Source organism: Beta vulgaris, chromosome 9 (genome assembly GCF_026745355.1).
Source record: "Beta vulgaris subsp. vulgaris cultivar EL10 chromosome 9, EL10.2, whole genome shotgun sequence".
NCBI classification, from domain to species: Eukaryota; Viridiplantae; Streptophyta; class Magnoliopsida; order Caryophyllales; family Amaranthaceae; genus Beta; species Beta vulgaris.
In genome coordinates this window covers 635803-654520 of record NC_079210.1, presented here as the reverse complement: position 1 = coordinate 654520, position 18718 = coordinate 635803, and the positions used below count along the sequence as shown (strand labels likewise).

Sequence of the window (18718 nt, the reverse complement as noted above, 5' to 3'; positions counted from 1 at the left end):
TATATCTTGTAACTACCAAAGATGGTAGAAAAATAAAATTGCTTGCCCTACCCCCCAAAGTTGCTAAAATAGAAAAAGAGAAAAACACCTATCTTGTAATTTGTAATGAAAATGCAAAGATAGTGGAAAAGAATGGGAATGGGAGTGCTTTGGTTATGGGAGCCAAAGAGAATAATGGTACTAGTTGTAATGATTCATCTCCTTTGAACGAGTTGTTAGAAGAGTACAAAGAAGTAATTCCCAAATGACATGCTCAAAGTTTTCTCTCTTATAAGAGACATTGAGCATGGCGTTGACTTTCTTGAATTGTCCAACAAGGCAGTCCATAGATGTGCCTCGAAAGTGAGTAACAAGCTTGAAAACAAAGTGCATAAATTGGATTACCTTAATCTTCTAAGAAATATATTTAAGGAAAGATTACCATCAAAGAAAGATCTCAAGAGGGGGTACGTTGAATATGGATTCCAAAGCAAAACAAAGTATGTATGAATGGTTAATAGTTCTTTTGGCATTCTTTTATAAGAGGTTTAATAAGTACTTCACTAATTTCATGAGTCCATTCACGAAATTGTTGAATATGGGAGCTATCGAATGGGGTGATGCAACAAGATCTTTTGAGAATGTCAAGTTCTTCTTTCGCAATGTTCCTATGCTTGTTACGTTGATGAGTGTAAGTCCTTCATTTTATTTGAGAGGTTTATCTCTTTGCTTGAATGATCCTAGTTTGAGGGCAAAATTTTTCAAAGAAAGAGGAATGAACCAAGTATGAGCCCAACAATGAATTAAATCAGCAACAACTACGAGGCTACAAGTACAAGTGACGTGTGAATTGAAGGCACAAGTTATGTTTTGGTTTTCATTTATTTGAATCTGTTTTTATATTTGAGCATGTAATAAAGCCTTGCGTTTACTCTTTAAGAAACTCAATTAGGTTGGCTAACTAGAGATGATGGGCGTGTGATTAGGAAGAGTTTTAGCTTCTTATTTTGCTAATTATAACCTCTTGTAACAGCTCCTTAATAAGAGCATTAAAAGAGGCATGATTTAAGGAGTGCTATGAGCTCCTAAAACGGCCCACTTTAGATGGTTTGTAGGAGGAGTTTTTGAAGCCTTTTTGCTTCCTTCTTGCTGCTCCATTCCTCTATATAAGGAAAGCAAATGATAATAGAAATTAGCTTTGTGATTTATAAAAAAAAAACCTTGTGTTTATAGTTTATGCTTTGAGTTTGTCTCAAGTGTTTGCTACCCTTATTACTTTAAGTGAGTCTTGAGTCATAAGCATAGGAGAGATTGAGCGAGTCTTATCTTTGGCCTAAAACTCTAAGCCATTGAGTTTGTCCTTGTGGTTTGGCAACTATCCTTAGTTTCTAGTGTTTCTTTGTCAAAGTGAGTGTTCTATATATATTTCTAAAGTTTATAATCATCATCCAATCTTTTGGAAGGTGTTTTTAGATTTATATCATTTATAAAACAAGAAATGGTAAATAACTCTTGAATATTAATCGGTAATATATTGTTGTTCATACCATGTGAGGCATTGAGTTTTCTCTTTTTTTTTTTTTTGCCCTTTATTGTATAAGGTTGTTTTACTTTGAAATTATTTGTGAACTTCGAACGGACTACACCGGCCACCCTTTGGATAATTGAATGTGAAATCTTTCTCATGATTCTACGCATCTATACTTTTCAATGTCTTATAAATTATATCAATTGGAAAAAATTATTTATTAGCCTTTTCAATTTTTTTTAAAGTACGTAGAAAATTCGTGCATATGCTCATGAATGTACATGAATTATATAGACTACAATATGTATCTAATATACATTTACACATGACCGTTTACTCAGCAAACTTTCCCAACCATCCTTATCAACAACACAAACTAAACAAAACTAAATTTTTTGTTTGACAAATTCTATTGGAAACCAATATATAATCTTTATAGGAATGAATCTACGTGTTTACACTGATTGAAAAGTCGGTTTTTAGTTGCATATAGGTAGGTATTAAGTCTCATTTTCATGAAGTTTTTAGTGCATCTTAGATCTAATTGCATGATTTGAGCATTCTTTTGAACCATTATGTTATTTCGAGAGAACTTTCGGCTCTTTTATGTGATTTTCAGGTTCTTGAGGCCGATTTTTACTAAGAGAAGCTAATATGGCTCATAGATGGTCTACTTGGCGGTTTTCGGATGCGAGAAGATGAGTTTGAGTGCTTTAGGGTTGAAGGAATGATGATATTGAAGAATACTTTCTTTGCGGGACCAAGCAGAATCTCACTTTCCCACGCACCAAGGCGCACGCCCGAGCAAAATCTCACTTGCCCACGCACCAAGGCACATGCCCAAGCGAGATTCCGCTTGCCCGTGCACTATTGTAAAACAAAACACCAAAGACCTTATGTTCCGCGTGCACGCCCAAGCAGAATTTTGCTTGCCCGTGCACCATGCTGCAAGCCCGTGCGAGATCCTACTTGCCCGTGCACACTGCTATTCGTCAGAATTTCACGACTTTTAATTATTTATTTTTCTAGTTTATTTAGGCGATATTAGGTTTTATTAAACATACTTTTGAGCACTTTTTCATTATTTCTTTAAAATAGAGTATTACTTTTTAGAGAGCTTTTTGAGGGTAAACTCCATTATTGAACCTTGAATTCTACAAGTTTGATCCATTCAAGTAAAGACTAAGTTTTTCTAATCTCCTCTTTTTCTTTATCATTATTATGTCTTTCAATTTATTCATCAATTGCTTAGTTATTTTAATTATGAGTGAGTAGCTTTATAATCTAGAGTTAAGTTGAACTCTAGCAACGAGTAATGCATCAATCCCTCCCATAATCCCAATTTGATGTGATTAATTGTTCTTGCTTGATTGAATTGTGCTTATTTTCATTATCATACTAGGGATAGGTGATTTTGAATATTCCTTATGTCTTATTTTCAATAGGAATTGAATCTAGATGGATTTGTTGATTCAATCAAGAGTATGAATATCTCTATGGGAATAAGTAGATAGGATTACTAGGAAATTATTCGTGATGCCATGTTTAATGTCTCTTTCTTCCATGATTCCATGAGAATAGGTTTGATTGCTTGTTTAAACTACCGTAGGTACTCGGGAGAGATCTCTGGTATTTATAGAGTGCATTACCCATTTTGAATCATTGATTATGTTTACTGGGACGAGAATTATTCATGTATTATTCGTGCTAGTAGGGATACACTACTACAAAAATGGCCAAAGAGACTACCAATAGGAGACCGGTTGAGGTAACTAGCCCATTTCTTAAATAAAGGAAACCATTGATTATCTATAACCAGTCTCTTAAGTTTAACTATTTGACTAATTGAAAAAGTTGTTGTGAGATAAGAGACTGCTTCCAAGTAAAACCGGTTTCCTTGAAATATTTTAATTTTTTTAATTCAATTTTTTTTCAACATAATACACTATGATACGTATATATTCTTCTTCTTGTTATATAGGAGACTATTTCTAACTAGAACCGGTTTCCTTAAAATATTCTAATTTTTAAATTTAATATATTTCAACCTAATACTAGTGTAGCTGTGTAGTATACGTTCTATATATAATTCTATTTATTTATAAATTTGTTTTTCCTTTTTGAAGCAACAAATACAATAAAAAAAAACCACCACTCCTAGTATTATGTATCTACTGCATCGTGGTTTACAGCATGGGGTGGATGTTTAGGATACATCTCTCTCAATCCCGTCATACTTGAACCCACGCACACCATCACTAAAACCGTAAAACCACCCACTCCCGTAATCCAAATTCTCCCTGTAATGCAAATTCTCCCCATAATCCAAATTCTCCTGTCACAATTACACATAAATTCCCCTTAATTCTCAATTCAATTCGCAATTGAAAAACTCGAATTCGTCTTTCGCAATTAATTGCAGATTTTCACCACTCGCAAGTCGCAATTCCAGTAAATCCATCACCGGCGACGACATATCGTTCTTCCTCTTACTTAGCCACCGGCGGCCACCACACCCACTGCGGAGCACTTGTCGCGCCTCCCTCTCTTAGGTTTTGTTATCTTCTCCTCTTTAATAATACACTGTTCTATTGTAGTGTAAACTAAAAATTGAAATTCGGTGTAATTTTAGGTTTTTTTGTGTGTGGATAATTGGTTTAGGTTTGATTTAGTAATTTCATCATTGTTTTCTTCCTACTCTTATTTGCAATTTTGAGAGCTAATTAGCTCAATTTTATAAGCAATAGAGATTGCTCTAAAAATTATAAAATTAGTGATGTTAGAAGACATTGGAAAATTATTGTGTGATGGTGAGTGAATCGACCAAAATTGTTGGAAAATTGTTGTGTGATCGTGAGTGGAACGACCAAAAACATAATTTTTTTATGGTGTATGTTAATCAACGGAATTGTAAAATCGGATCCCCCTCTTTTGACTTTAAGTTCTGATCGACCATGGTGGTGTGACTTTATCTGGTTCAGTCCCTGTTCCTCAGCTGCCAGGCTGCAGGAAAATGTTCCAAGCTCCATTTTCTTCTGCTAAAACCCTAAGATGATGGTTGGCTAAGTTAAAAAGGGACTATGGTGTCTAGTGCAATACTAGAAACAATGTACGAAACGGATGTCTGGTGATTGGTATTGATGTTGTGCACCATTAAGTCACTAACTTCGGCACGAGTGCACGACAATGGTGTCTAGTGCAGTACCAGAAATCCCAAGTCGAAGTAACATAGGGTTAGAGAATAAATTTTTGATGCTTCATGGTATAAGGAGTGTGAGAAAATGAATGAAAAGTATAAACCTGTCTTCCAAGCTGGTTGACTAGACTTGTATCGATCAGCCAATGGGTACTCAAATAAAACCATCTGAAACTTGACCCTCAGAATTCTTTTCACTGCATCATCAATTCTGCTCATTGGGATGTGCTTTTCTTTCACATGGAAGGTTAGGTCATTAATGAATTCTGTATAGTTGTGAGGAATCATGACCTGCATTGTTATCATTAAGTTTTTTCATTAGAGCAACTTATCCCGATACTAAATGAAGAACAGGTATTTCTCTAGTTGCATTTCTAATGAAGTATGTAAGACCACATGAGCAATATTACTCGATGTGGATTTCAATGGCGAGAATTGATGAGTACTAACTATGTCAATGTCGGCATGAATTCCAGCTTGTACAATCATTGAATAGTTAGTATGTGGTTGAAGCATGTTAAACCAAATCTTTGGTATCAACTGTGTGCTTTGATGTGCCAATAGCTTGTTCGTAATTTTTTTTAAAAAATGGCAAGTGAATAAAGAGACCAGATATGTTTTTCTTCTTTTCCAATGACCCTTTTGCTATGAAAGCTTTTGTTTAAAGCTCCGTACTATTTTTCTGTACTATTAGATTTCATTGGATAATTCAGTGGGTAGTAGTAAGTCTTGTTCTGTTGATCAGTTGAAGTATTACTTATTCGGCTTTTTGATAAGCAACACCACTTTCTTTCGATTAGTGCTTCGTGTCTTTGTTGGGGGGAGGGGTCTTACTAAGACCTTGAAGCAGTTTCTCAAAAATGGACTTCTACACCAATATCATAATGGGCAAAATCAGGACTCTTCTTGAGCTAGAGTGCTCTTACATCTTAATAACTCCGACCTCCCTCTAAAACAAAAGTGTTTGGTTTCTCTATAAGTTTTTGGTGTGCAAGATTACCTTAGATGAAAATCTTGAAGTTGCAGGGATTTCACATATGCACTAAACATGATCAACAACTTTGAGAACTTCAAGGCTGTCTATTTGAACTTTTTGGGTGTGCGCTCAGATGATTCACTTTTAAAATAGACCTGAGTTGATATTGTATATGTATCACTGACTAATAGAGGTCTTCTAGTGTTACATTGTCTTATGGGATCGCTACCTCATCATGAACTAAATTGTGATCATTAAATAGCTACTCCCTCTATTCTTATGCGTGATGTTCTATACTCTCTTTTAGTTTTTTTCCCCATATGAATGAAGTAGGTGTATTGTATTTTTTGGATATGTCATTTTGCCAGTTATGAGGCTCTATATAGAAGACTTTCTTCCATATGCATATGTTCAATTGCTGTCATGCGGCATCTGCCAATTTTTTTTCTTCTTATTGTAAGTTTCATCTGCCACCTGTAAGTTCATTAAGAAGAAAAATTATGGGAACATATGTGCCTATGTATATTTGAGTTTATGTAGAGGACCTGCCTCAATATGCATACATGCTATTATATCTAGTAATATATGTCGTTTCTAATTTATGTAGAATTCTGTTCTCTATGCCACTAGGTACATAAAGCATAGCCTTTTCAAATAACCCTGCACTTATCACATAATCCTTTGACCGAAAATGAGCTGCAGCATTGGTCAGTAAATTCAACTTGGTTAGAAGGATGGAATGTCGAAAGCGCCAGTCCTCATAATATACAGAAATGTAGAAAGATCAACATGTTGATTAGAATTCAGAAAACCCAGTGCTACTATTCTTACATGGTATGCCATCTAAATAAAAAATAAAACATGCACAATTAGGATTCAACCAAATAAGCCGTTGATCAAATGGCTTCATAGATTTATATTCCTAGTTGATGCTGTTTCTTGGAATGCTCTTCTTACCACACTATTGTTTGCACTATGTCATACTTCATTCATTATCATAGATTTAGAAATTCGATTATTCTTGCTTTGATTTTTTCTTGCCGAATTTGTATGTATGAAAGTTATAAAATATAGATATAATAGTTCTAATTATAATTCTTTGTAATTATTTTATAGTACTTTCCTGGGATTCCTAGCACTTATTTCGCAAGACATGATTGACGAACTAAGAGATACGTGGGTGAAATATTTAAACAATCAAACACGAGACGATGGAGATTGAAGACAATGGTCAAGTTTCAATTATACATATTATTTGTTCAAGTTAGAATTTTAATTTTAGTAGATATCATTAGATTATAGAAATTTTATTTTTAAGACATTAATTATTGGAATAAATTGATGCTTTGACTAGTGAAATTGATTTTGTATGTAAATTAAATGTAGCAAATATTTTTTACATTATTAATAAAGCAAGCAGAAATTTTTGTTTCATAATATTATTATTATGGTGGTTATTTATAGATTTTTTTTTAAAGCGTATATACAAGGAACCACAAATACAGGAACATATAATGTATGTATATTGTAACATTTTAATAAATAAAAAATATGTAATACACCTAAGAAACCGGTTGTGGTTAATAACTGGTTTCAAAGGGTAAGGTAAGGAGACTGGTTATAAATGTTAACTGGTCTCCTAACCTCTTTTCATAGTATATTTACACTTATCTAAGAGACTAGTTTTACCTATTAACTGGTCTCTCAAAGAATCAAAGAAACCATGTATTATAACCGGTCTCTTAACCTAGGACACATGTGAGATGGAAACGTGTTGTAGTCCGGTTTCCTAGGCCGTTTTCAACCGGTTTCCTAGGCTTTTTTTGTAGTAGTGATAGTTAATTCTAGATGTCTTTATTGATTGGTTTTACCTCATGTGTTCTTAGTATTGTCACCATTTAGTGTTATTATTAGTTCAACACCTTTTTCATCATTGTTTGTCACTTGTTTAGTTAAATTGAGTCGAGATTCTAGTGTTTGATACCGTTTGTCTCTGTGAATTCCACCTTGACTTGTCCTGTTACATAGTTAGGAGGTTAGTTAGGAAATTATTTTTATTAGGTGCGCGACACGCCTATCACTGATCAAATTTCTAATTAGATTGATTGAATAAAGAAACATCTAAGTAATGGGGAACAAAATTCTCACCCATGAGGTACTATTTCTCTTGTGCATCTGATCGTTTTCTTCGGAAAGTCGTCTTCCTATCATATGTCGTGCATCTGGTCGTTTACTTTGCCAACTCGTCTTCCTATCTGTATATTGTGCATCCGATAGTTTACTTGGCAAAGTCATTTTTTTATCTAGTATAAATTTAGAGGTGGCCACTAAGCAGGGCTAACTGGGCCAATCCATGAAGCGACACGCAAAAAGATTGCCTTGGCCCGGACTGCTAGATGAACGAGACTTAACCGGCCCAGAATTGGACAACCAGACGAATTCTTATGGGCCAAATTGATGGGCGAGGAAATCGGCACGGTCTTAGCCCTAAACCGAACCGTGAAGCACACCCAGTCCCGAAGTGGGACGTGAATTGTACTCAACCCTGAATCGACCCGTCAAACCGGTCGAAAAAATGTATAAAATACTTCATCCTCGGCCTAGTTATTAAAAACACTAGTGTATATGGACGGTGTCCAAAATTATAATTGTAAATACTTTTTCAAATGTAATCCAAGTTTAAAAATTACAACGCGTTTTCATTTAAGAAAAATAGACATTATATTATCATTCCAATATGATTCGGGTCGAACCGGGTCGGTTTGAGAAAATCCACCCTTGAATTGGATCCGAACCGGTCCAGTTTAGGTGCAGCTCGGCATAAACCTGAACTGGACCGACCCGTGGTCATGTCTAGTTATCATCATATTTTTTCAATTTTGACCTCGGGTTATAACCAGAATTTTTGGGGTATATATATATATATAAATGAGAATGAATTTTACTTGCTATAACTCTAATGAACACGTGATTAACTCTAAAAAGGATATATTAGAAAAAAAAGACAATGATTTTTTTTTGGCAAAAAAATTTTGGGGGTATAATTCTAATGAACAAGTGTTGTAACTCTAATCAAATCATGTGGTTGAGATTCATTCTCATTTCTCATGTAAGGAGGCCTTCTCATGTGATCCTATAATATATATTATATATATATATATATATATATATATATTTTATAATTAGTATATTATCATTTCACCACCAAGCTACGCCATCTTTTTTGTAACCAAAGACAAAATCCAACTACTAAAAGCTTTTGTCTTATTAAAAACTAGTCTTATATACAAACGATGCGAGAGTAAATAGAAAGCAAGACTGTATTATCGTAGTTGTATCTCCCTTAGCCTCTATTACGAAACAATTACAAAAATTGAGACATTGTCCGATCCCACAAACTAGTTTTTTTTTTCCAGTGAAGGATTAGTTGTCGGCTCGTTTCCTATTTAAATGATGAGATGATGTATGGGACAACGCAGCGCATTGAATCCCACTATCGCATCCCGTAATATCCCACACATAGAGAGTTGGAGGTGGTCCACGCTTTCCGACTCACCAGCGTAACTGAACCCTTTCAGTTATTATATTATTGGTAACTTGGTAAGCCATGCAAGCTGCATGAGATTGTCACACCATAAATCTGTTTACTAGTAGCCTCTTCTTTCTGTCGCGAGTGTTTATTGTGTGTAATGCATCTCTATTAGTTTGAAATATATGCAATTAATGTAACTTTTTTGCTCATGTCAACACGCATAAGTACTTGGTAAAGTTCCGGGATGTTACTCAAATCATCTAATAGAATCCTCTCGCTCTACATCATTGTTTTGTAGCAACTTTTACTTGTTTAAATTGTACGTTGTGGCAACATTTCATATTTTGATCAAGTTTGGTCCAATCTATTGGTAATATTTTTTTTTTTTTTTTTTTTTTTTTTTTTTTTGACGTGATCTATTGGTAATATTTTGACAGGTAAAAGTAAAACCAGAAACTGAAGGAAAGATAGAATGAGGGTGTGGCTTGCACTTGCAGTAGCGATATCGATATGGTTAGTCCTTGAACCAAGCTGCGCAGCCGATCTAAGTTTTGATTTGGGAAGTGCTACCAAGACTATCTTCTCCAAACTGTTGAGCGATGTGCGTGATAAAGTGAAGGATCCAAAACTTAAGTATGGTGACACGAATGTACCAGCAATTGCGGCACCTTCAAATCCATCAAAGTATCTTCTTGTTGATATCAAGACACCGGAAGGAGCGACAATCACATTTGCTCTGAATAAAAACGATATATATTTGGATGCTTATCTTGACAAATTTGAGGGAAAATATAGAGCACATTTTTTCACTAATACTCCCGATACTGCTAAGAAGAGTCTTTTTCCAGAGGCTAAGGGTGATAAAAATCGTCTAGATATGCACTATGCTAACACGTATGATGCAATTGAGGGTAAGGCTGGAGCTAAAAGAAGCAATTTCGGTTTAGGAGTTGAGAAATTAAAAGGGTTAGTCAACTACGTTTATGGATTGAAGGTTGACAAAAAAAAAGGTGTTGATCCAAAAGAAGCAAAGTTAATGCTTGTTTTGATCCAAATGTTTTCTGAAGCAGGAAGATTTAAGTATATAGAAGACATGATTCTACAGAATTTTGATACATCTATAATCCCAGATCCGAAAGCGACGAGAATGGAAAACCGTTGGGGAAAGATTAGTGAAGGTATTAAGAATTCAAAGAAAGGAGTAATCTCACCGGAGCTCGATTTACTGGATGCTCAGGGTAAGGCATGGAAAGTGTCAAAAGTTAAAGACATAGAAGGTGATATGGGGATCTTGAAATACTCAGGCAAGAAGCTAGTAGCTCTATTTTAAGACCTGTTCTAGATAAGACATATAATCAGTATTGGAAAATATATGTATGGTATATTTTCCATATTTATATTATTAAGAGAATAATATACTTAGATTTATGTATGTTAAAATATTATTTAGTGAAAAATTTGTGCTTATGGTCCTACATCTTTTAGGAAGATGGTATTTTATCTTATGTTACCTATTAATGAATAATATTCAAGTTTTACCATTAATCATTTACACTATAAATTTTTCATGGTATCAAGAGCAGGTTAGATTTTGGGAGAGTTCACAAAAAAAAACAAATTCTCCCTGTCGATGGGTTAGAAAAATAAACCCACAGGCTGGATAAACCCTTAGTTAAAATTAAAGATTTTTATTTCTTCAATCTACTCCCGCTGCATGTCTTTACTTCCTTGATGTGGCTTGCTCATTAATTGCCACATTGGAGAAAGAAGAGAGATTGTTACACTTTATAAGGTAGAGGAGTAACCCCTACTATCACCAATTGGTTTTGGTATGAAACCTCCTTTGTGCTTATAAAGTGGACCAAATCTCTCCTCCTCCTTGTTCAGGTCTCCCAGGCCCGTTTCGTATTGTTTCTAAATTTAACATGGTATAAGAGTTCGGGTTGCGGGTCTTGTTTAAAACTGGGTATTTGGTGCGCTACTAGATAAGGATTTACCTTGATATGATGTCCATTCCCTAAGAGGATTAATGTTCTGACCTTTCCAGTTAGCTCTGAATTTCTAAGGACACTCACATGTGAGGGGGTATGTTGAACCCATTGAAAGCCACTTGTGAGAGTCCCACATTGGAGAAAGAGGAGATCGAGATTGTTACACTTTATAAGGTAGAGGAGTCACTCGTACTATCACCAATTGGTTTTAGTATGGAACCTCCTTTGAGATTATAGAGCGGACCAAATCTCTCCTCCTCCTTGTTCGGGTCACCCAGGCTCGTTTCATATTGTTTCTAAATTTAACAATTCATGAGAATATGCACGAAATATCTACATACTTTTAATTTCTACGTATTTCAAACAATTGTTTATTGGCTCTTTCAATTTTATTTAATGTATGTAGAAATTTCGTGCATTTGTTTTTTATATAAAGGTAAGGAAAAAGAAGGTTAGGATACCCTCCGCACGAGGGGAGCTCCAACCTTATCATTTACAAGGATTGGATGAAGAGATGAATGAGTATAATTTTCAATACAAAAACTAGAATCTATGAGGTGACCAACGTTGGCGATCCAATCGGCCGCTTTGTTAGCTTCCTGGTAGACATGACGAATAGTCCAAGAAGAAAAGGAGCGGAGAGAAGTCTGGATATCCTGAATGATGTGGGCGATCTGCCAAGGAGGGGACCAAACCCCTTTAATGGAGTTGGTAACCATGAGGTTATCTCCTTCGATGTGGAGATGAGTAATAGCATTTTGAAGAGCGAGTCTGACTCCACGCTGAAGAGCGGTAGCTTCGGCCACCGAGACTGAGGAACTACCAAGGTTTAAGGCGGCGACTTTGATTAAGTTGGCGCTAGAATCTCTGATGATAAAACCTGCTGCTGCTGAAGAATCACGAACGGAACCGTCGAAGTTGAGTTTGAAAAATGGAGATGATGGGGGCTCCCAAGCCACCATTATTGAAGAAGGGTACCTGGAGTGGAGGGGTGGAGAGAAGAGTGGGAAAAGGGGGAGCCAGAGGAATTGCAGTAATCAACTGCATTCCTAAGGCTCCATTCAGAGAAAAGAAATTTGGCTTTATGAAGAATCCTATAAATATTAAGTGAGTCGTTATGAAATATGATATTGTTTCGTTCTTTCCAAATGCTCCAGATTAGGAAGACAAATTTAGAAGCGTATTTGATATTCTTTTTAAAATTAGAAAGAGTGTCTAAAAACGTTGTTCAAGTCAAAGAATGGGGTAACCAATCTTTAAGTTCTTTAAGTTGCCAAAAGAGGAAGAGCTTGGGACACTGTCCAAAGATATCATCGATGAATTCCTTATAGGTAGCACAAAGGGCGCAATGATTAAAAGGGATGATATTTCTTTTTGCAAGGGTTGCACGAACCCCGAGACTATTATGGCAGATCTGCCATAGAAAGATCTTTAGCTTTGGTGAGATATCGAGCTTCCGAATCCAGCGGAGAGACCATTTCTCCTTGCTAGGTGGTAGTTTATGAGCCAGCCAAGTGGCGGACTTAATTGTGAATATTCCCGAAGGACTAGGGCCCCAAATAATTTCATCAGAGAGGGATGTAGACGGTAAAGGGATGCGTATAATACATTTGATGATATGGTCCGGGAGAAGAGTTTTTAATTTCAGAAGATCCCAGGATTTGTCGGGTAAGATGAAATCTTTTACAGCAGGTTAACGTCGACCTGGTTTTGATTTAGATCTAAGATGGTCATTAAGTTTTCCTCCTGGCACCAGTTATGGAGCCAAAACAGAATTTGAGAACCATCACTGATTTTCCAACGAATGGCTTTTAGGAGTAATGGTCGTTGAAGTAAAAAAATTTCCAAACGTGCGAGTCATTTGGCTTAGGTTTGCGGTTAAAAAACGATTGATTTTGAAGATATTTGTCGGAAATTAGTTTAACCCAAAAATTATGGGGGTCGATGAGAAGTTTCTGACCAAGTTTTTGAATAAAGGCTTTATCCATTGGCAAAGTTTTGCGAAGGTAGTTATGACCATACTCCAGTTGTATTACAGGTGTACCCTGAGATACAGAAGAAGAAACCTTTTAGGTTTCACAATATGTGGTGTCATCATCAGGCACTAAATGATGCAGTGCATCAAGTGTGGAATACTCATGTTCATGGTTGTGCAATGTACAGGGTGGTCCAAAAGCTTAAGCAGGTGAAAATAGCTTTAAAGGGCTTGAAGAAGGAAGGTTTTGGGGATGTTGAAGCTACTGTTATTAAGGCTCAGCATGATCTGGAGATGAAGCAGGAGCAAATGCATAAGGAGCCTAGTAACAGTGATATTGTTGCTCAGGAAAAGGAGGCCCAGGAGGTATTGATGAGAGCTAAGAAAAGTCAATATTCTTTTTTGCAGCAAAAAGCTAAATTGAAATGGCTTCAATGTGGTGATGAAAACACAAAAATCTTCTACCAAGCACTGAAAGACAGAAGATCACACAATAGAGTTTTTTCAATTCATGACAGCAAGGTTAATTGGGTGAATAGTCAGGAGCAAGTTGATGAAGCTTTTATTAGTTATTACAAGGAGCTATTTACTTGTAAAGAGCAAAAGAAGCCAGTGTTGTCAGTTATTTTGAATCATGGGAAGAAAGTAACTAACAGCCATGTGCAAATTCTTCAGGAAGCTGTTACTAAGGAGGATATCAAGAGAATCATGTTTAGTATTCCTGATGACAAATCTCCAGGGGCTGATGGATTTAATAGCAAGTTTTATAAACATTGCTGGGAGTATGTTGGTGATGAGGTCACTGAAGCTATACAAGATTTCTTTAGAACTGGGAAATTACTTAAAGCAATAAACATAACTACTTTAACCTTGATCCCAAAGGTTAAAAGCCCTGAAAATGTCACAGAATTCAGACCAATAGCTTGTTGTAACACTTTATATAAGTGCATTACAAAGCTTATCAGTGAGAAACTGAATAAAATATTACCTGAAATCATTTCTGATTCACAAGGTGCTTTTGTGGCTGGAAGGAGTATTCTGCATAATGTGCTTATCTGTCAAGATTTGGTGAAAATGTACAAGAGGAAGAGTGTAAGGACAAGTTGCATGATGAAGCTTGACTTAAAAAAAGCATATGACACTATTAGCTGGGAGTTCCTGAGGCAGATGTTGGAAGGTTTAGGTATGCCTAAATTCTACACTGAGATGATCATGACCTGTGTTACAACTCCTACATTCTCAATTATGTTAAATGGGTCAATCACTGGCTTCTTTGGGGCTCAAAGAGGGTTGAGGCAGGGGGACCCAATGTCTCCCTTGCTATTTGCTGTTAGAATGGATTACCTAGATAGAACCCTGCAGTTTGTTCATGAACAGGAGGGTTTCAAGTTTCACTCAATGTGTAAGGAATTGAAGCTTACTCATTTGTGCTTTGCAGATGATTTATTGCTGTTTTGCAATGGGGATTTTAGATCTATTTACTACCTACTTCAGGGATTTCAGATGTTTTCTGATGCCTCAGGATTGGAGGTTAATAAACAAAAATCTGAAATCTACTTTGCAGGGGTGAATGAAAATGATATGCAAAGAGTGGTGGATGTGAGTGGTTTTGCTAAAGGAGCCTTACCTTTTAGGTATCTAGGTGTACCTATTACCACAAGGAAGCTACAGAAGAGTGATTGTAATATTCTGATGAGTAAGATGACTGGAAGAATAAAAACATGGAGCTCAAGACACTTATCATTTGCTGCAAGAACACAACTTATCAATAGTGTTCTTATGAGTATACATGTCTATTGGGGGCAACTGTTTATTATACCCACTGGAGTCGTTAAAGAAGTGATCAGTGTGTGTAGATGCTTTCTGTGGACTGGCACTTATAATAACACAAAAGCTGGGGCTATAGCATGGAGTGACCTTTGTAAGCCTAAAAAAGCTGGTGGGCTAGCTTTTAGGGATGTCCTGAAGTGGAATACAGCAGCAGTTAGCAAATTAGCCTGGAGTATTGCTCAGAAAAAAGACAATCTATGGGTTAAGTGGGTGAATAGCATCTATATCAAAGAGGCAAACTGGAGAGATTATGATGCTTCTAGCACTGCAAGTTGGACTTGGAAAAGTATATGTAAGGCTAAAAGAGAGTTAAGTCACTGGCTGGGGAATGATCAGTGGCTTACTCAGAGTTCCTTTAGCATCAAGAAGCACTATATAAACACACTAGGGCAAACTATTACTCAACAGTGGGCTGCTAGTGTATGGAATAGATATAGTATTCCTAAACATAGGTTTATCCTATGGCTTGCTGTCCAGGACAGGTTGAAGACTAGGGAGAGACTCTTCAAAATTGGTGTTAGTGAGTCTGATAGATGTCTACTATGCCAACAACAACCAGAAAACAGGGAACATCTATTCTTTAATTGCCACTTCAGTAAGCAATGCTTAAAAGAAGTGATGAACTGGATGAACTTCAACTGGAATGGTAGAGGTATAATGCAACTCTACAGAAGAATCAGAGGGCCTAATGCTGGGAATAAATTCAGGAAGAAGGTGTTAAATGCTGCAATTGCTGCTGTTGTTTACTTCATCTGGAAGAACAGGAATAGTGCTTATTGGGATGAAGTCATTCATACTATAGATTACACTGTCAAAGCTGTGAAAAGTCTTGTAAAGATTCGAGTTAGTCAAGTTATGAGCAGTAAAGTGAACTCTCATGACCAAGAGTGGTTTGCAACATTGTGAATGCTGGGTGTGTCCAGTATAGTGCTGGGTTTAGGAGTGTGCTGTACTCCTAACCTATAGGTGTATGTTTGTTTTGGGTTTAATTTTACTTTAATTACCAAAAAAAAAAAAAAAAAGTTTTGCGAAGGCCTAAGCCCCCATGAGATTTTGGTTAGCAGATTGTATCCCATGCGACTAGAGGGGTTGAGTTTCTTTCCTTATTTTGACGCCAGAAAAACTGCCTGTGTAGAGAATCAATAGATGTGGAGATGACATGGGTCAACATAGTTGAGGCGCATGTATATGCCAGGAGAGCCTGAAGGTCGGCCTGAATGATAGTTAATCTCTCTGTTTTTGAGAGGAAACCAGATTCCCACATATTAATTCTTTGATCTATTTTTTGGACAATATAGGAAATTAAAGATCTGCTTTAGAAAGATGGTGGGACTAAAGAAAATTCCAAGATATCTTCCCAGAGATGAGTTAGGGAGCATGTTAAAATGGCTAGCTAAAGTCACTTTATGAGGTTGGTTGACCTTTTTGGAGAAGATGATCGATGATTTGTGAAAATTAATTAATTGACAAGAGATGGTACAAAAGTTATCGAGTACTCTTTTTAGATTGGAACAAGTGGACGAAGTAGCTTTGCAAAAAAGGAGGCTATCACCCGGAAATAGGAGACAAGGAATATTAGCAGTTCTCAGAAGGAGTTTAAAACCAATGTCGGAGTTGGGGACTTGGCTTTGAATAGTCAACTTCCTTATTAACACTTCCATGCATATAATAAATAGGCAGGGCGAGAGGAGGTCTCCCTAACGAAGGCCTCTAGAGGGGCGGTACTAGGGTGAAGGTTGGTCATTAATTTTGATTGAGTATGAAACATTTGTGACACATTCTTTTATCTATGAGATCCATAGGCTAGGAAAACTAAAAGCACGAAGGATTTCCCAAAGAAAATCCCATTCAATTCTGTCATAAACTTTTTCCATGTCGAGTTTTAGTGCACACCATCCAGTCTTATTTTGAGATTTATGGAATGTATTGAGAGCTTCTTGAGCTATTAGGAGATTGTCATGAATAGAACGATCTTGAGTAAAAGCATTTTGAATGGGGCTTATTTCTTTTTGCAGGATTGGTCGTAGACGGTTAACCAAAATTTTTGATATTGCTTTATAAACAGTGTTGATTAGGCTAATTCGACGGAGATGATCCGGGATTTCTGGGGCCTCTTTTTTGGGAATAAGAGTGATCAAAGTATGATTTAGTGAAGGATGGAGTTTCCCATGAAAAAATAAACTTTGAATAGCAGTGGTTACTTCTCCTTGAATTATGGGCCAGTAAGCTTGGTAGAATTTTGCACCAAACCCATCTGAGCCCGGGGCTTTTAATGGATTAATATCAAAGATAGCATTTTTGATTTCCTCGATACAGACTAGAGCAAGGAGACTAGCGAAGTCGTGTTGGGACACGAAAGGGTCGATAAAGTGCAAATCAATCTATCTACGTAGTGTGAAGATTTGAAACGTTTCTTAAAAGAGTCTGAAAGAAGAGTAGTAAGATCGTCTTGAGAGTCGATCCATTGGCCAAGATCATTATTTAATCTAAAAATAGTTAAGTTGGCCATTGTTTTTTTCAGTCTATTGTGGAAGAATCTAGAGTTATGATCCCCCTTTGTGAGTCAAGTTTTCCTTGCATTATGACCCCAAGCTTTTTGGTTAAAAAGCAATAGTTTTTCTCTTTGCAAAATGAGACGATTAATATGTTTAAGTAGGATTTAATTATACGGCTGAAGCCATAATTTCTGTTGTAGTTCTTTTATTGTGGCGCCGTTGTGGAGAAGTTTATTAGTCGTGTGTTTGTACTTTGTTTTGGCCCACGCTTTAAGTTCAGTTTTAATGCGAGTAAGTTTTTGTTGAATACGATAGAAGCGAGAGCCGGTAATTCACTAGTACAGAAAAGGCAATTTGCGTCGGATGTGAGGCGCCTATTTGCGTCGGACTCTGGTGCGACGCCAAATCCCTCGACGCAAATGACTCAGAAACGATATGCGTCGTATGTGGAAACGACGCAAATGGTTCAGCTAGTTGCGTCGCACTCGTATACGGTGCGACGCAGATGGCTATCCCAGCCCAATTAAGAGTAATGCAGAGGGTAATGTGCGTCGCACATTGCCTTGGGTGCGACGCACATTAGTGATTTGCGTCGCACTTAGGGCTATGTGCGACGCAAAATACTATTTTAATAAAAAAAAAAAAATTTTTTTAGACCTAGAATAATGATTCTCGAACAGTAGGAGTAGAAGATTGAGAGACAAATTACCAACTGAAATCAAAGAAGGATTGAACACAACAAAATATATACCAACAAAATTCAATAATTTTATAATTTACAACTCCAACACAAAACATTAAACCACCAAAATTCTATAATTTACAACTTGAACACAAAATAATATAAAAAATCAGAGATCTACAATTTCCTCTACTAGTGTTCGACGAGAACTTCCATTTCGAAAATTTCCGACGAAACGACCATCTGCAAATGAAAGTAATAAAAAATCAGATCTAAAAAGTAAAAAAACAGAAGAATATGTTTCAGATGCATAAAACTCGAAGACAATGAAAAAATGAAAAAAATAGATCTAAACAATGTAAAAATGAAAAAACGAAGGAAAAAATTGTAGATATGAAAACATGAAAAAATGAAAAAACAAAATTGTAGATCTAAACAATGAAAAAATGAAAAAACGACAATTTTACATGCGAGACTAACCATAAAACAACTGATTTGTCGCCGAAAAACGGTCGTTGATGTGTTCGAAGTGAT

The 18718-nt window shown here is 36.3% G+C and overlaps 1 protein-coding gene across 1 annotated transcript; it reads left to right on the top strand.

Annotated features, from left to right (window-relative positions):
• Positions 1 to 9448: 9448 nt before the first annotated feature.
• Positions 9449 to 10673, top strand: LOC104902652 (antiviral protein alpha). Its single transcript, XM_048637380.2, has one exon. It carries the CDS (start codon positions 9684 to 9686, stop codon positions 10539 to 10541), a length of 858 nt encoding a protein of 285 aa, XP_048493337.1. The 5' UTR covers positions 9449 to 9683; the 3' UTR covers positions 10542 to 10673.
• Positions 10674 to 18718: the final 8045 nt, after the last annotated feature.

Excerpts from the sequence above, each read along its gene's own strand:
- LOC104902652 (XM_048637380.2), top strand. The coding sequence starts at position 9,684 with ATGAGGGTGTGGCTTGCACTTGCAGTAGCGATATCGATATGGTTAGTC.